Source organism: Cavia porcellus, unplaced genomic scaffold (genome assembly GCF_034190915.1).
Source record: "Cavia porcellus strain 051 isolate PalLab524CR breed Dunkin Hartley unplaced genomic scaffold, mCavPor4.1 scaffold_16, whole genome shotgun sequence".
Classification (NCBI taxonomy): Eukaryota; Metazoa; Chordata; class Mammalia; order Rodentia; family Caviidae; genus Cavia; species Cavia porcellus.
This window is the reverse complement of record NW_026947499.1, coordinates 29180644-29197141: the sequence shown is the minus strand read 5'-3', so window position 1 is coordinate 29197141 and position 16498 is coordinate 29180644. Positions and strand designations below refer to the sequence as shown.

At 50.8% G+C, this 16498-nt stretch overlaps 2 protein-coding genes across 6 annotated transcripts; one reads left to right on the top strand and one right to left on the bottom strand.

Moving 5' to 3' along the window:
* Positions 1 to 2425: 2425 nt before the first annotated feature.
* Slc7a4 (solute carrier family 7 member 4) lies at positions 2426 to 9731 on the top strand. Of its 2 annotated transcripts, XM_013142095.3 has the most exons (6): positions 2545 to 2562; positions 2958 to 3077; positions 3180 to 4204; positions 4650 to 5290; positions 5552 to 5660; positions 5761 to 9731. In XM_013142095.3, exons 3-6 carry the CDS (start codon positions 3223 to 3225, stop codon positions 5940 to 5942), a joined length of 1914 nt encoding a protein of 637 aa, XP_012997549.1. In that variant the 5' UTR covers positions 2545 to 2562; positions 2958 to 3077; positions 3180 to 3222; the 3' UTR covers positions 5943 to 9731. The 2 variants fall into 2 exon arrangements, with proteins under 2 accessions (XP_005007362.1, XP_012997549.1); XM_005007305.4 differs by lacking the exon at positions 2958 to 3077 and having other exon boundaries at positions 2426 to 2562.
* Positions 7719 to 16001, bottom strand: P2rx6 (purinergic receptor P2X 6). 4 transcript variants are annotated; one of them, XM_005007298.4, is made up of 12 exons: positions 15775 to 16000; positions 14989 to 15139; positions 13235 to 13306; positions 11665 to 11746; positions 11457 to 11553; positions 11303 to 11383; positions 11082 to 11223; positions 10893 to 11002; positions 9025 to 9118; positions 8861 to 8926; positions 8629 to 8706; positions 7719 to 8541 (listed from the first exon to the last, which is right to left on the bottom strand). In XM_005007298.4, exons 1-12 carry the CDS (start codon positions 15906 to 15908, stop codon positions 8455 to 8457), a joined length of 1194 nt encoding a protein of 397 aa, XP_005007355.1. In that variant the 5' UTR covers positions 15909 to 16000; the 3' UTR covers positions 7719 to 8454. The 4 variants fall into 4 exon arrangements, with proteins under 4 accessions (XP_005007355.1, XP_005007356.1, XP_023416522.1 ...); XM_005007299.4 differs by having other exon boundaries at positions 11671 to 11746; positions 15775 to 15999; XM_023560754.2 differs by lacking the exon at positions 8861 to 8926 and having other exon boundaries at positions 15775 to 16001.
* Between the last annotated feature and the right edge of the window lie 497 nt (positions 16002 to 16498).

The window sequence follows — 16498 nt, the reverse complement described above, 5'->3', positions numbered from 1 at the left end:
AGGTTGGTTTTAGGGTTTTGAGTTATTTGGGGATTTTTGGTTTGTCTTTTTTTTTTTTTTTAAGATAATATTTCTCTATGTAGTTCAGACTGGCCCTGAACTTACTATGTGGCCTAGGTTGGCCTCAAACTCACAACAGTCCTCATGCCTCAGCATCCCAAACTCCACCACACCTGCTGAGGGCTAAGATTAACTGAGGTGGGTCAGGATTCAGTTGATTATTATCTCAATCCTGGCTTTATAGCTTAGGTTGAATCCTGATAATTTAAGAGGCAATTTGGTTCCCGTAAGAGGAACCCTCATAGTTTGAAGGGTTGTACTAGTTTCAGGAAACTTTTTTGTGGTAATTCCAGTCATGTGGAACTCTGCTTTTCTTGAAATCCAGGAAATCACAGGTTTATAACAATGGCTGGAGCATTTGGGGCTAGTTGAATATCCCTGTAAATCTATTATCTTGGTATTCTCAGTCTTGCAGGAAGATGAGATTAATATATATTCAGGGTACTAAGCATGGAGGTGGTGGTGGTGGTGCATGCCTATAATCCCAGCACTCTGGATTATAGGCTGAGGCAGGAAAATCACTGCAAATTCAACACCAGCCTGGGTCATACAGTGAAACTCAGTCTTAAAAAACCAATAAATAAATCTAAAAATTTAAATTCAGAGCTAATCAACTTTGTTTCCCAACTTTTCAACATCCAGAGCTGAGAAGGGATTTGACCCACAGGAATTTGGGGATAGCAGGAGATGAGCGGGTACAGAGGGAAAGGGGAAATAAAAGTGATTAAGATTTATATATCTATGCCAATTCTCCCAGGTGAATATGATTATTATATATCCAGACATATACTAATAAAAAATAAAATCTTACGCTACCAATGGTGGATTCAAGGAACAAAACAAGTAGGATACAAATTGAAGGTCAACTGTTGTCTGTTTTTAATAACATACTAAATGTCTGTAGGCCCCAATGAAGCATTTTGTTGTTGTTATTGGACTTTTTTGTTTGCAAAAATGTCTTTTAAGTCCCTGTCATAGAAGAAAATACAAATCCTACTTTCAGTGAATAAAACACTAAGGCTCAGAAGTCTCCCATCATCATCCCTACAGTGACCTCAATGTCATGATTATGTCACAATCACAGTTGGCCTTGAATGTCTAGAAGTGTATTGGTGCTAGTGACAGGGAGTGTAGTGAGATACCTTCTCTGGCCAATTAATGACAGAGTTCCAAAATATTTCATATCTGAAGTGGTAGTTGGTAAAGCCTTGGAGGAAATTCCATTATAAAATTGTTTAAGTTTTTTGGTCCAAAATGCATTTTTCTAGACTTTCTGTGGAGGCATTTCAGGACCAGAGACATCTGCTTAGTTATATTTAGGCAGCACAGGGGTGGAGCAAGAGCTATGCTCCATAGGAAGTAGGAGTCTATCCTAGAAGTTCCCCATGATAACATCAGCCACTTATCAAAAGAGACGAAAGGGGCTGGCTAAAATAGAGCTCCACGTAGCACCAACTCATCTGGGAGTCGACTATCCTGTCACTAGCTCCCCAAACTGCAGGTGCCCCTAAAATCGAATTCCATGAATCAGCTGGAAACCTGGAAACAGAAAGTTATGGGGAGAGTCTGCTTTGATTTTTCTTAGCTTGTCTGTGTTGTCAATTTGCTATGAACAAGTTAACATCCTATCACACCAACTTTCAAAGTGAGGAGGAGGAAAAATGACACCCTCTGCCTCAGAAATAACCTGAGGGGAATCTGTGATGGTCATGTTGTGGAAAATGGGCTTCCTCATGGTATGGGGATGGCACAGGGGTGAAATACTCAGTACATATGCATCTCTGGAGTGGGAATTGTTCTTAGGGTCTCCTGGGGTCCTGCAAGGCCTGCCAGGTGTTCTTAGGAGCTCTAGGTGTGCACCTCCATTGGAAGACTGCTGATGGTTGCAGTAGGCTGTTTACAAGACATTATCTTATAGCTGCAGGCTCAGAGCAACCAGTGTGAATTCTGCCAATTCACAGAAAATTCCCATAAGATTGCACTCTTTTACCAATATGTGGGTCATTGACATCCCATTGTAGTTAAGAAGCCAGGGATTGCCCAGCACCACCAACCAAGACCCATCCACTCATCTCACCGACCCCAGTTACCCTGTGTTGAGGGCCTGGATAGTGCTTGTCTGGGTGGGGTTCACGTGTTTGTGTGGGGATCAAGGAGGGTATCTGCTGCGGGGAAGCAGACTGGGTTCGGTTATCACCAGACCTGGACCTTAATCTGGCCCCCAGTGAAGGGCGCTTCCTCATCTGTGAATTAGTCCCAATGATGGGGCTACTTTAGAGCCCATTAAGCTCCTGGGGACATGGGAGGTTTGTGCAAGGTGGTTATCTGGGTGTGCGGCCAGAGTGTGGGACGCTTTACTAGACCATGCAGGCGACGCTAGCTGTGCAGCCTGTGCCGGATCCAGCGCGCCTGGGGGCGGGAGCAGGCGCTGCACGCAGGCGGTGCTACCGGGCGGGGCGGGCACAGCGCTCAGAGCCGTGGTTGCTGCAGTGGAGACAGCAGGTGGGTCGCAGCGGGTCTTGCAGGGGACGGGTTCCGGCCCGGAAAACAGCCTAAGGCTCGGGTAACTGGGGACAGGGTCGCAGAGGAGCTAGCTCGGCCGGCTTTGGTGATATGTTGGGTGCACAGGGGAGGTACATAGGTTTTGGCTGCAGATCCGGGCTTAGGGCCAGGGCGCCCCTGCCTGGAGACCAGGTGAGCAGAGACGGCCGCCTGGCAGCAGCCGGGTGATTGCTACCCTTCCAGGCCAGGTGGCCTCTTAGGCCACGCCCCGAGCTACCGAGCCGCTTGTGTTCCGGGTCCTGCAGGCCTGGCCCAGTTCCTTGGAAACCTCCCCGCATTTCATCTTTTTCTTGGATCTAGACCATTAAGCTGTTACCAGCCTCTCTTGCTTTCAGGAGCTAGCTTCTCCCCACCCTCAGGGCCACCTAGCTGGTTCTCCTGAAGGCAGACAGGACCTCCGTGCTTCTCTGTGACCTCCTGCCCCAGTCCAGCCCTACATCAGGCCCTCCTCATAGGTATTCAGGGTCCCTAAGAGGAGACTGGTATGATTCAGGATGAGGCTAAAGCTGGTTGGGACCCGTCTGGATAGCCTGTCAGTCCCCTCTGTCTGGTCGTAGGAGGTTCCAGCTGCTGGCTTGGTACTCTTCTTAGCCACCCGTCATGGCCCGAGGACTGCCCAGTGCTGCCAGCCTGGCACGCTTCTGCCAGAAGCTGAACCGACTGAAGCCGCTGGAGGAGTCCAGCATGGAGACATCCCTGAGGCGCTGCCTGTCCACACTGGATCTGACCCTGCTGGGTGTGGGTGGCATGGTGGGCTCAGGCCTCTATGTGCTCACAGGCACTGTGGCCAAGGACATGGCTGGCCCTGCTGTGCTTTTGTCCTTTGGCCTGGCCGCGGTGGCCTCCCTTTTGGCAGCCCTGTGCTACGCAGAATTTGGAGCACGAGTGCCCCGCACAGGTTCTGCATACCTATTCACCTATGTGTCTATGGGGGAGGTGTGGGCCTTCCTAATAGGCTGGAATGTGCTCCTGGAATACCTCATCGGGGGCGCCGCAGTGGCCCGTGCCTGGAGTGGCTACCTGGATGCCATCTTTAGCCACAGGATTCGAAACCTCACCGAGTCTCAAGTGGGTGTCTGGCATGTCCCCTTTTTGGCCCAATACCCAGATTTCCTGGCTGCTGGCATCCTACTCGTGGCTTCTGCCTTTGTCTCCTGTGGAGCCCGAGTCTCCTCCTGGCTCAACCACACCTTCTCAGCCATCAGCCTGATTGTCATTCTCTTTATCATCATTCTGGGCTTCATCCTGGCCCACCCCCAAAACTGGAGTGCTAAGGAGGGTGGCTTTGCACCTTTTGGCTTCTCTGGCATCATGGCAGGCACTGCCACCTGCTTCTATGCCTTTGTGGGCTTTGATGTCATTGCTGCCTCCAGTGAGGAGGCCCAGAACCCCCGAAGGGCTGTGCCCATCGCCATCGCAATCTCCCTTGGCCTGGCAGCAGGTGCCTATATCCTTGTCTCTACTGTGCTGACCCTCATGGTGCCCTGGCACAGCCTGGACCCTGACTCTGCACTTGCTGATGCTTTCTACCGGCGGGGCTATAACTGGGCTGGCTTCATCGTGGCAGCTGGCTCCATCTGTGGTAAGAGGCCCTTCCAAGGCAGGGTGGGAGGGAACAGTGCATTGTGGTCCTTCCCTGAGCCTCTTAGAAAACACACCTCCTTCCAGGCCTCAGTGTTACCAGTTACATAATGGGCCCAGGAAAGTGCTAATTTTTAAGACTTTCCACCCAAGTTTGTTAGAAAGGACCCCACTCTCAAGTTGTATATAGAACATCAGTTCTGGGCATGTTCTTATAGGTCCTTTCCTAGACTGCAGGACTCAGCTTCATCAGATTCCCCAATGGGCCCGTATCCTAACTGCAATGCCTCAGACCTGAATGATCGAGTGACAATCCAGTACCCCACACATACTCATACTGAGATCCCTGACAAACTGATGCCCATAGCCACCCATGTCCCAGCCCCACTAGCAGCCCATGATGGGCTTATTTACCATGCTCATAGTTCCCCTACCCTTTGCTGCAGCCATGAACACCGTCCTACTCAGCAACCTCTTCTCCTTGCCACGCATCGTCTATGCCATGGCCGCTGATGGGCTCTTCTTCCAGGTGTTTGCCCATGTGCACCCCCGAACACAGGTGCCTGTGATGGGCATTCTGGTGTTTGGGGTCCTCATGGCACTCCTGGCACTGCTGTTGGACCTAGAGGCACTAGTCCAGTTTCTGTCCATCGGCACTCTGCTGGCCTATACCTTTGTGGCTGCCAGCATCATTGTGTTGCGCTTCCAGAAGTCATCTCCACCCAGCTCACCAGGCCCAGCCAGCCCTGACCTCACAGACAAGAAGTATGACTCCTTCTCAGACCATATACAGCTAGTGGGTGCTGTGCAGGCCTCAGTCTCTGAACCTGGGCAGCTGCGACCAGCCCTGAAGCCCTACCTCGGCTTCCTGGGAGGGCTCAGCCCTGGAACTGCTGTAACTTGGGCACTTGGCATCCTGGTAGCCTCAGCTATCATGGTGGACTGTGTGCTGGCCTTTGGGGACTCAGTACTATACCTATCACGGTGGGGCTACATCCTGCTGCTCCTTATTAGTGGTGTGGTATTTCTGCTCAGCCTCCTGGTCCTGGGGGCTCATCAGCAACAGCACCGGCAAGACACTTTCCAGGTACCTTTCCAGCAAACCTTGCTCATTCTCAGCCCAGCCAGCTCCCTTTGCCTCTTCCTCTTCCATCCCATAACAAATAAAGGTCCATGGCATTGGGGAGGCCCATTCACCCATTCTCATGCCCATCTGTCTTTCTGCATGTTGAGGGAAGTTGTCTTCAACAGCTCCAGAGCAAAGAGAGACTGAAATTTTTGTGAAGTCAGGCCCTGGGCTGGCAGCTCTTTCCTACAGCTGAGTTCAGCCTTGCCCTTGCACCCTCAGATCCCCTTGGTGCCCCTGACTCCAGCCCTGAGCATCCTCCTCAATATCTGCCTCATGCTGAAACTGAGCTACCTGACGTGGATGCGCTTTGCCATCTGGCTCCTGATTGGTGAGTAGGGGCCAGGCTAGCACCCTGGGTGCATGCAAGGTGGGGAAAAGACAGTAGGCAAGGCTGGGACCTCCTCTCAGGCTCATCACCACCCCTGCAGGACTTGCTGTGTATTTCGGCTATGGCATCAGGCACAGCAAACAGAACCAGCAGGAGCCACCACCGGGGCTGACTACCACCACACGCTATGTGGTATTCCCCAGCGGCAGCCTGGAAGAGACAGTGCAGCCTGTGCAGCCTGTGAGCCAGGAACCAGCCCAAGGACCTAACAGCATGGAGTAGTGGAGAGTCTGAGCCAAGTCATTCTTCTGCCCTCCCCCACCTCGAGAGGCCAGTGGAGCTAGGAGCCACTTCTTATCCAGGGCAGTTTAGGTGTACAGCTGCCCAGGTTGGGAAGGTCTCAGGATCTTAGGACTGTATGCCAGGTACTGAGCTTCTGGTCTTCAGGGAATGGACCTCGACCAGCACTAATGCAGTGGACTGTTTGCTCAGCACTTTCCTTTGTATGACCAACTCCAGCTACTGAACAGGTAGGGTAGGGTGGGAGGGAAGGGGTTGCAGCTGCAGGGATCCACAATAATAACTGCTTGGCCAGCCATATGGGCAACCACTATGTCCACAGTGGCATTTTTTATGACCCTGAGTTCTTACCTGTCCCCTAGGAATCAGGTGGTTGTCCCCAATCTGCAGCAAAGGTGCTGAAGTTCTGCAAAGTTAGCTCTGGGATCACCCACATGGCCAGTCCTGGGTCTGAGCTCCTTCCTTAGGAAATGTGCCTTCTGACTAGATTAGAGGGGAGCTACATACACCAGATGAAGGGGGAGTGGACCATGGTGAGGGTCAGAAGAGGCTCCCCAAATGTCCTTATCAGGTAGATCAAAGGAGCAGAGCCTATACCATGAGAAGGTTGCCTGGAAAAAGAAATAGGCCCCCAGAGGACAGTGTGTGCTTGAAGCCTGCCCCCAGAACACTGAGGTACATTTGTACAGACATGTGACACACAAATACCCTCAGGCACTTGCCTGCATAACCCACACTCTACCCTGTGGATACACAGTCATGTCCAGACTGAGGTGACACCTGTAACAAAGTCTGGGTTCATTTTCTTTTTGTCTGTGCCCACCCTGCCAGGGTTTGAGGTAATGGCTGAGATGGTGCACATGTGACTGGTACACAGTTGTGCATGAGTGCACAAGTGCCTTGGGCCTGCGCCTACTGTCTTCTGGCCCACTTGGTATCCCCAATATAGGAATGAGGGAATTCCTGGATAAGCCCTTGTCCAGTGATGGTGAACATTTTAGAGACTGAGTGCCCATACTGCAACTCAAAACCCACTTATTCATTGGAAAGTGCCAACACTGGCCCTGTGTTGACTGTTAACTGATGCTTGGCTGCTGGGGAGATGCTGGGGTGACTTGACTGTGTGCTGACAGAAAAGGGTCTGCGTGCCCACTGCAGAATGTGTGCTATAGGTTCACCACCACTGCCCTAGACCCATGATGCATTCTCCCCCAGCTAGGGTCCTCATGCCTGTGCTGTGTCCACTACAGACACCTCCCCTTCCCCATTTCCCTGTAAGGACTACATAGAAAGCTGCTGGCTTTGGCAAGCTTTTACTCCAGTAGTGACATCACCTTTCTCTGAACCCCAGGACAACCAGGTACAACCTCCAACAACCAGGCCTTTTGGACCATGACTTCCCATCCTAGCCCTCTAGAGACCACTTCCCTGGAAATTAAACCCTTAGGAGTTAAGGGCAGCAGAGACCTCAAAGGATTTATTGAGGCTGTGAGTGCCAGATGATCTAGATGCTATTCCAGCTTCAGCCCAAGCCCTAGCACTTCCCACCATGCCTCTGGCCACCATGAGAAAGCAGCCTCTCACTTCTTCCATGGGGTGGGTACTCCCAAATCCCTGCCCCACCCTGAAACCAGGAGAGGGTTTAGTTCCTGCGGCCTTGTCTCTCCCATGCTACTGTGTGTCCCAAGACATAGAGAAATTTCTATCAGGTAGGATTTAGGCTCCCAGGAGGATTATAGAACCAGAACCTGACCAACCTTCAGAGGAACCTCAGTATCCTTTATTAGAGACATTCCTTGTAGCCACTGAACTCTGCCTAAGATCAAGATCAGGGTCTCTGGTGTGCCTCAGGTTAGGCTGCATAGTCAGAGAGGTCCCTAGAGGACCCAGAGAGGTATGACTTAGGAGGCAGTAAGTTCCAGATGTTTGGGCTTTCTATCCTGGGGCCTTCAGGAAGCCTAGTGGTCAGTTTCCAGGGGGTTAGGCTGGAAGAACTACGAGGAAGTATAGAGAAGACACCAGAAGACTCAAGACCACCAACTGAGGCCCATACCTCTCTGTCTCAACTGTGTAACAGCCAAGAGCTGTCACAGGGAAGGGCAGGAATTCACAGGCTGAACACTACTGTGGTGCAATCAGGTGCCTCTGCTCACTCACCTCCATAGCTCATGTTGTGCCACAAAACTGGTTTCTGTATCTTCCAAGATAGTACCTTGCCAAGGCTAGACCCAGGAGAGACAGTCTTCCTGGGAGTTCAAGGGCAGAGTTCTCCCTCCAACTCTTATCCCAGTCCTTTGAGGGCTCTATCCTTGAGGTTCCTAAGCCAAGATCCCTACCCTTTTCCATCCCCATTCCCCAAACCCCAATAAACATGGAGTGGCTATAGACCTCAGGAATAGGCCAGCAAGTGGGTGCTGAAGCCCAGACAGGAGCACCCTTGAACTGAAGTCAGGCACCGAGAAACAGAGGTTGTGAGGACAGGTGGTGGCACCATCTAAGGCACCTGGAAAGCTGGACTTGTTGTGGGTGTGAAAACCGGCTTGGTCCATGAAAGGTTAGCAGTCGCCTTTGGGGCTTTTGCCTGCAGACAAAGACAGCAGGTCAGGGATCTGACTGAAATCTCCCAAAGTGTGGCAAAAACCAGTGGCTAGGCAGACTTGCAGCTCACCTCCTCATACTTTGTCCTCCAGTAGAAATGGGCTTCTCTGTCCACATACAGCAGCAGCAGATCACAGAGGAAGGTGATCTGCAAGAGGCAAGGTCAAGCTATGTCCCACCCCCAACCTGCTCTCCTGCCACTTCCCCAGCTCTCACCCCAGGACACAATTTGCAGTCATAGAGTACTTTGCCAGACAGACAGGCACTCGTAGCCTGAGGGAGCTGAGAGCTATCGGACTCACCACACCCAGCCAAGCTGCTCCAGTGCCCACTGTGATGGCCGTGGGGATGAGCCCGAACTTTCCTGCCTGAGAGAGCTGGGATGAACCTATCAGGCCACAGTTGTCACTATATACTTCCTCCAGGCCCACCTATCTATACTCCTCTCCCCTGGCCCGATCCCTACCTGCCCAGTGACAAGGATGTCAAAGCGGATCCCGTAGAGCTTAAGCAGACTGCGAGCTTCCACGCCTGGAGCCTCCCACCAGTGGCTGGCCGTCCTGGGGGCAGGAGAAAGGGCCCAGTCTCAGGCTGGGATGGTTTTCCTGGGCTTCAGCCTTACTTATCCACTGACTCCATAAACCCCTTACCCAAGCCTGAGTCGTGGATCTTGGTCCTGAGTAGTTGCTAAGGATATAAGGAAAAAGCACACCGGACCTGAGTCAAAGGAGCTTCCTGCCTACTGAGGGGTCGGGGACAGATGGCTCCCTACATACAGAGCAGCAACAAGAGATGGGAGGAGAAAGGGAGGCTGGAGGTAAGGAAGGAGGAGGCTTGTGAGAGCCTCAAGGGAAGAATTCACTCTCCTAGAAACGGAAGAAGGAACATATGGATGGGTTCCTAAAGGAAGTCCAGGCTGAGCAAGCAGCGCCAGCCAAGGCCCACAGGTGGGAGGAGCAGTGAGGGCAGGGAGCCAGCACCACAAGGTTGTGAAGAGCTGGGAAAAAAGGAAAGCCAGATTTGGCAGGATTCAGCGAGCTATGCCTATATCATCCCCAGGCCTGATGGCAGCCCTATGCATACATGGGGGTTTGTATAAGGTGATGGTAGGTGGCAGGTTCCCAGGATGTCTTAGGAGATTTAAAGACATGACAATAAATGCAATTTAAGATCTTTGAGTGCATCCTGGATTGGAAAAATACAAAGATTTAGGACCACAATTGGTCTATATGGAAAAATACAAATATTAGGTTTAATCTGCCAATATTAATTTTTTTTTGTCTTTTTCTTTTTTACTGGTACCAGGGATCGAACTCACGACCGCACACTTACAAGGCAGGTGCTTATGCTGCTGAGCTAAATCCCCAGCCCCAGCCAATATTAATTTTTTGGGTATGCCATTAGGATAGTGGTCAAATGGGAAAAGGTTCTTATCTCAGGATAATGTTAAGAAGAGTGGGTGTCCCATGTCTGCTGCTTTCTTTCGGACAGCTTTCTTTCTTTCTTTCTTTCTTTCTTTCTTTCTTTCTTTCTTTCTTTCTTTCTTTTTTCTCCCTCTTTATTTTTGTTTTGGTGTGGGAGATTGAACCCAGGATTGTGTAAATGTTGGCAAGTGCTCTGTCACTGAGGTCCACCCAGCCCATAACTGCTCTTATTTGCAATCTGTCTACATATATCTATCTCACTCTAGACAGAGAAAGCAAATGCAAAACAGTAACAAGTAATGAACCCAGGGCAAGAGTATATGGGTATTCACAGTACTAATTTTTCATTCATTCATTCATATTTTTTGAATCTCAGGATCTTCATACTGAGCTACATCCCCCAGCCCCTCCTGTTTTTTTTTTTTTTTTCTTCAGATAAAATCTCATTAAGTCACTTTCCTGGGATGGGCTCAAACTTGCCATCTTACTGCCTCAAAATAGGATTGCAAGCACTCCCAAAGTGCTGAAATAACAGACCTGTTCCACCACACCTGGCTTTCTTTGAACTTTTCTATAAATTTTCTTTGAAAAGTTTTAGATAAAATTATAAGCAGAAAGTAACCATGAAAGCCCCTATGCTGTGAAAGGGAGATGCTGGAGGCCAAGTGGTTAGGGGCACAGACTATCCTGGAGTCTGGAGGTGAGCAGTCTGCTTTAGGTAAGGAGTAGGGACAGATGGATTGGGATTAGGGTACCGGTGCTGGAGGATAAAGGGCTAAGAAAATTCCCCAGGACACACACGGGAGCATGCACAGGGCTAGGACTCAGTTTTGATTCATCTTGGCAGCCATAGGGAAATGGGCAACAGGAATGTAAGCCCAAGAACAGCAAGAAAGCAGGGGGGTCACACCTGAAGTTGTAGCTCCTCTCCTGCAACTGGAAGGAGTAGTGTGGCCAGCAGTCAGAGCCCCCAGTGTCCAGATCACAATCCCAGTGGACACGGATGCTCACAGCACCACCCTGCACACAACACATCTCATGTTCCACCAATGGACCCAAAACCCTCTCCCGGATCACTTCAGGAACCCCAAGGACCTACCGTCAGTGCTAGGTCCTCAAAGTCCCCTCCAGCTGCAGTCACAAGGTCCCCGATGCGGAATACAGGGCAGTAAGGGCTGGAGAGTGGATCATAGCGACACTGCTTGAAATAGGTAGCATCCCAGGTGTCTAAAGAATTGGTTCTGAGAGGGGTAAGGGTGAGGATTAGATAATCAGGAGACCCTGAAGGACCTTGGGTCAGCCAGGACCTGCCTCACTTACTTGGAGAAGTTGAACTTGCTGAAAGTAACGGTGTTTTTGATGAGCAGCGTGAAATTCTCAGCCTGGATCAGCAGGGGCCTCCTGCAAGTGGAGGGTATACTGCCAGAATTTTGCACAATTTGGGGCCCTGCCCTGAGCTTGAGAGGAAACTTACGTGGTAGACACAGTGCCATTCTCCACTGGACACCAGCTCTGGATCTCACAGGTCCTATGGGTGCCGTTGAACACCACACACTGACCTGTTTTTATGCCTTGAAAACACAAGATGAACTCTAGGCCCCTAGATCCCCACAGGGCCTGGGAGGGTGTGGGCTGGGGCTTACTGGTAGAACAGAGAGATACAGGGTCCTAGTGCTGCTCACAGTTACCGTGGCTGTGTGTTCCGGTCTCCCCTTCAGGGCAGTCCTCGTCAGCCCAGCAGTTAGCCAGTGGGACAGAAGGGTGCTGAAGTGGACAAGAGACCCTAGTCACCAACAGCCCAGGGATGCAGCCCTACAGTATACAAAGATACCATCCTCCCTGCTTTAGCCACCAGGGTACCCAGGTTTAGAAGCCCATGGGAAAGCTAGAGGGTACAAATAAGTAGAGATGGTCAGTGGGGTTGCCAGATGGAATATAGTGCTGTATTCCGAGGGCAGAGTGAGACCTCTTTGCTCCTGACAGTTTCCTCCAAAGGGGGCAGCAGGGAAGGAAAAGACTAAGGTCTGGCTCCTCAGCTTCAATTCAGACAACAGAACAGGAAAGGAGAAGGTGCCTTGCCCAATAAGTTCATGATTTCTGGCATGAGAGGGCAGGGACCAGAGGGTGTGTCCAGCAAACAGCAGGACCCTAAGCCTAGGTAGGGAAGTAGGATCTCGCATACTTTGAGGAGAACCATAAGCTAGTTCCTTCCCTGCTCTCTCTCTTCATGTCTATACAGAGTCAACCACTATGGGAAACAAACAGGAGGCAAAGGTGGGCAAGCTTTCTGGGACACTGGAAAGGAAAGCAGTCTATACTTTTGGAAACTGTCGCAGACACGCCACTGTCATGGCACACAGTTCATGGGCAGCCAAAAGGACACAGCAACAGGAGTCTGAGAAGGACTGAGGGACTCTGGATGAGATACAGGATTTTGTGGAGGATAGAAATATGATTAGTGAACAGCAGCCAGAGGACAGAGTGGAGCCACCTGATTTGTAGTCCTTATTTGTGTCTAAAAATGTCCTTTCTCAGGCTAACCTGGTCACAACTCCTTCAACTAGACTCCATGGTGACCACCCCCTCTACCTCTACCCGGCAGCCTGAGTGCTCCATCCCAGTGTACTAGAGACAGAGTGGCCATCCCAGTACCCATGTGTGGCTTTCTTCTGCCTTCCTTCCTGAGCAGGGCTCACAGGGTCCTTGAGATCTTAGGCTACCCCCTTTCCACCCTAGTCCAGGTCTATATTTCAATATAGACATAAGCATAATTATAAGCAAGAGTGCTGTTTGCTCACAAAAATGGAAGCTGGTAGTAGAGGCTCAGCACAGAGAAGAGAAGGTGACCTCCCATCTTGTTGCCTCTTGCTATTAGAGCCCACATGAGTCTTGCTTCAGGTGTCACACCGACAACCTGGAAAGTACCCAAAGGTGGATCCAAGATGAAGGGAGCCCTCCACATCTCAAGGAAACTTGGGCCCAGGTGCTGTCACCCACAGGCCCTGGAGGCCTTGAGCAAGTTACTCAACTTTACTGAGCCCTAGTCATCTCCTCTTCAGTGGGAATCACAATTTTTACTGGGAAAGGGTCTATGTAAAGACTAAGTGATTTACAGAAAGATGTAGCCCGGTGCCTGGGATGCACAAAGCACATGCCAAGCCTTCAGCCACCTGTGAAGGAAAAGGGAGGTGGGGCTGTGACTGCTGAAGGAAGGAAGCATGAATCCCCTGGGAGGCTCCCAGGCAAACTTACCTCTGCACATCTGCCCTGAACTTGAGTTGGTGTCACAAGGAAATTGGTCACCAAGAAGAACACGTTCTCTCCCTAGGAGGTAAATCTCAAGGTTGGTCCCTGCAGGTTCCTTCGAGTGGAGAGGCCAGAAACAGATTGCCAGGTTTTTTGTTTTATTTTGTTTTGGTCAGTTCCATGAAACCCAGAGCCTCCCAGAAGCCTAGTTTGTGAGGGAAGTTTTCTTGGCCTCATCTTGTCACCAACTCTGTCTCCTAGGAAACGTATCTAATGAGGCGGGTAGAAGTAGAATGAGAGGCTCGTTGAATTTCTGGCCCTTTTTTCCTGAGACTGAGCCCAAGGTGCACTGAACCAATCTCCAGCTCTTCCTTTTACAACTTTAGTTGCCCAAGCTGGCCTTGAATTTCAGCCCTCCTGCCTCAGTCTCCCAAATAGCTAGGGTTACAGGTATTGGGCACTATGCCCATGTAGTTTCGGGTCCAAGGAGCCTCATGTACATGTTCATCTTTGACACAAATTAATTCTCACATTCACTTTTATTGACTCAATGAACCTCTTGTCCCAAGCACAAAAGAGCTAGAGGCAAGTTGAGGCGACGTGGACCCCTCATCACATGCACAGAAGCCCTGGCACAGCAGGGGCTGGGGCAGCACACAGTAAGCTCTACATGTGATCAGCGAGTGGCCAAAGACATTGAAAAATGCTGCTCATGACAGTGCTACACATTTGGAGGTGGGAAGGTAAGGCTGGCAGAGAGCAGTGAAGTATGGCGGTGAAATTTGGAAAGGGAGAGACTTGGTGGCCACCATCATGGAAGGGGAGATTTCCAAGGATGGATAGCAGGAGTTAGCAGGCTCTGATGAAGTCAGTTGTAAGGCTCAGCCTGGCTACTGTGTGGTGTGCACCTTAGGGAAGGGAGCAAGGGAGAGGAGTCAAAGGGCCCCTGCAGGACCTGCAGTAAAAAGTGTTGGAATGGACAAGAAGGGGTCAAGTTGGATCCTGGTTCTGGCTTTGCACTGGTGAACGCCACAGCCCTCATTGGACAAGAAGCCAAGGTTCCAGAAAAAGGAGATGATTTCTCCTTAAACAGGATGGAAAGCAGCTCCTCTCTAGGCAGGTGATCAGTGAGGCTACAATTTGGATACCAGAAGCACAGAGCTGGAGACTGGGGTTGTGGGCCAGGTGAGTGGAGGGAGAAGGAACACAGCCTAAAAGAGCAGAAGAGCACTTGATAGTGGTACACTGGGTAAAAGGGAAAATTCAGGAAGTTTTAGACCCTAAACACCTCTATCCCCCCCCACCCCAAATTCAACCTCAAGCCTTGAGTCCTACACATCCCAATTCTTTTCAGATGTGGTCTTTTAATTAATTATTTTTGGTTTTTTGAGACAGTATTCACTATATGGCTCAGGATGACCTTGAATTTGCAGTGATTCCTCCTGACTCAGCCTCCTAAGTGTTGAGATTACAGGCATCCATCACCATACCTGGCCTGGATATGATCTTTTAAAATGAATTTCCTCTAGCCTGGTTTCCCATTTCTTTATCTGCCTAGAAACCTCTTCCCTATTCATTCCTCAAAGCCCTGTCCAGGGACCACTCTCCTTTGAAGCCCTTCCTAAATCTCTCCAACCTTTCTCCCTAAGCCCTTCTGGCATTGCACTCCTCTTTTGCACACATTTGCTCAAAGACTGCTTGCTGTCAGAGCCATCAGCAGGTGAAGTTGGGTGCCCCCTGCACCAGCACCAGGGACCCACCTGCGGCGGCTTCACGAAGTCAGCCACATCCCACAGCCGGTTCCCTAGCTCCTTGATCTGAGTCACAGAAACCCCTTTGAGTTTAGTGATGACAGAAATCTGAGGGTCCAGGTCCCATTCCTGGTAGCCTTTTTTGGCAATGAGAGCCCACCTGGAGAGAGGCGATGTACAGTGTGTTGAGATTAGCACACAGTGAGTGGTAGAAGAGCAGGCTGCCACCTACAAGATCAGCTCCCTCCCACACACACTATGCTTCCAGCCTGCCAGAGGGCCCCTGCTTCATCTCCAGCCTCACCTCCCCGAACAGTCCAGAGGCCAGCTTGGCATCCAAGGAGCCAGCACCCGCAGACAGAAATACCCACAACCACCACTTTCAACAACCAAGCCCTACCCCATAGATCCAGCTCTGTCCTTATACAGACTCCTCTGACCCCCAGATAGAACTGGTGGTCTCTCTGGCAGGGGCTCAGTGACCCAACTCTCTAGAGTGTCAGAGACTACTACTTCTTGCCCCACTAGCCTCTTCTGTGCCCAGAGCCCAACACAGGGCTGGCAACAAGGCCTTAAAAAGGAGGCAGATAGGCACATAGGAATACAAGCACACGGCTTATTTGTGTATACCACTGGCCTTTGAATGAATAGAGGCCCTTCTGTCTACCCCCACCCCACTACCTGGCACTATACCACCACCACTACCAGCCTGGTCTGTAAAAAGCCAGACACTCAATCCTCAGCCCAGTAGAACCAATCATGATCATTCTGACCACCCTTCCCAAGAGCCCTTACCCCACCACATAGGTCACGACTCCGAGCTGGAACAGCCTTTGCAAGGCACCCACTCGCCAGTTCCTGGTCAGCACATACTTTTCTGTTTTGTAATCCAGAAGCCCCCAGTTGGCCACAGCTCCTAGAAAACCCATGCTCGGGCTTCTGCTCCTGCTGGCTGCTAGTGCATGAGTCAGCACAGCAGCTGCAACCACAGCTGAAACAGGAGGCAAAGAAGCGCCCAAGTGAGCTGGGCCAGCCTTTGTTAAAGGGACACGTCCACTCAGGGAAAGATTCAGCACCCCCACTCTAGCTCTGGGCTCAGTCCCAACCTCTCGCTGTCCTGCCTTTTGTCCCAATCCCTAAAGTCTCTCTGCCGGACCCTCAACACAATGCTGCCTCTTGCCCTCTGGCTTCACTTCCTTGTACGGGGGCAGTTTCAAGTGCTGTGGGAGGCCTGTGTGCGGGCAGTAGGAGCCCGCAAAAGGGCCTAAAGAAAGGTTCAGGAAGAAATGGGCTCTGAGCTAACATTTGCAGATTCTGAAGTGCAGCAAACAAAGTTGGGGAGAGACGGTCCTGGTGAACATCGCAAAGGCATGAGAGAGAACTGAGCTCCTCTGAGAGTAAGGTTTCAGAGAGCAAGGTGAGGTGACTCTGAAGGTCCTCTGACCTTTCTAGAGCAGTGCCCCATCCTCAGAGTATTTCCCAGTCGCGAACATGGGGCAATGTTGGAAGTTTACAGAGC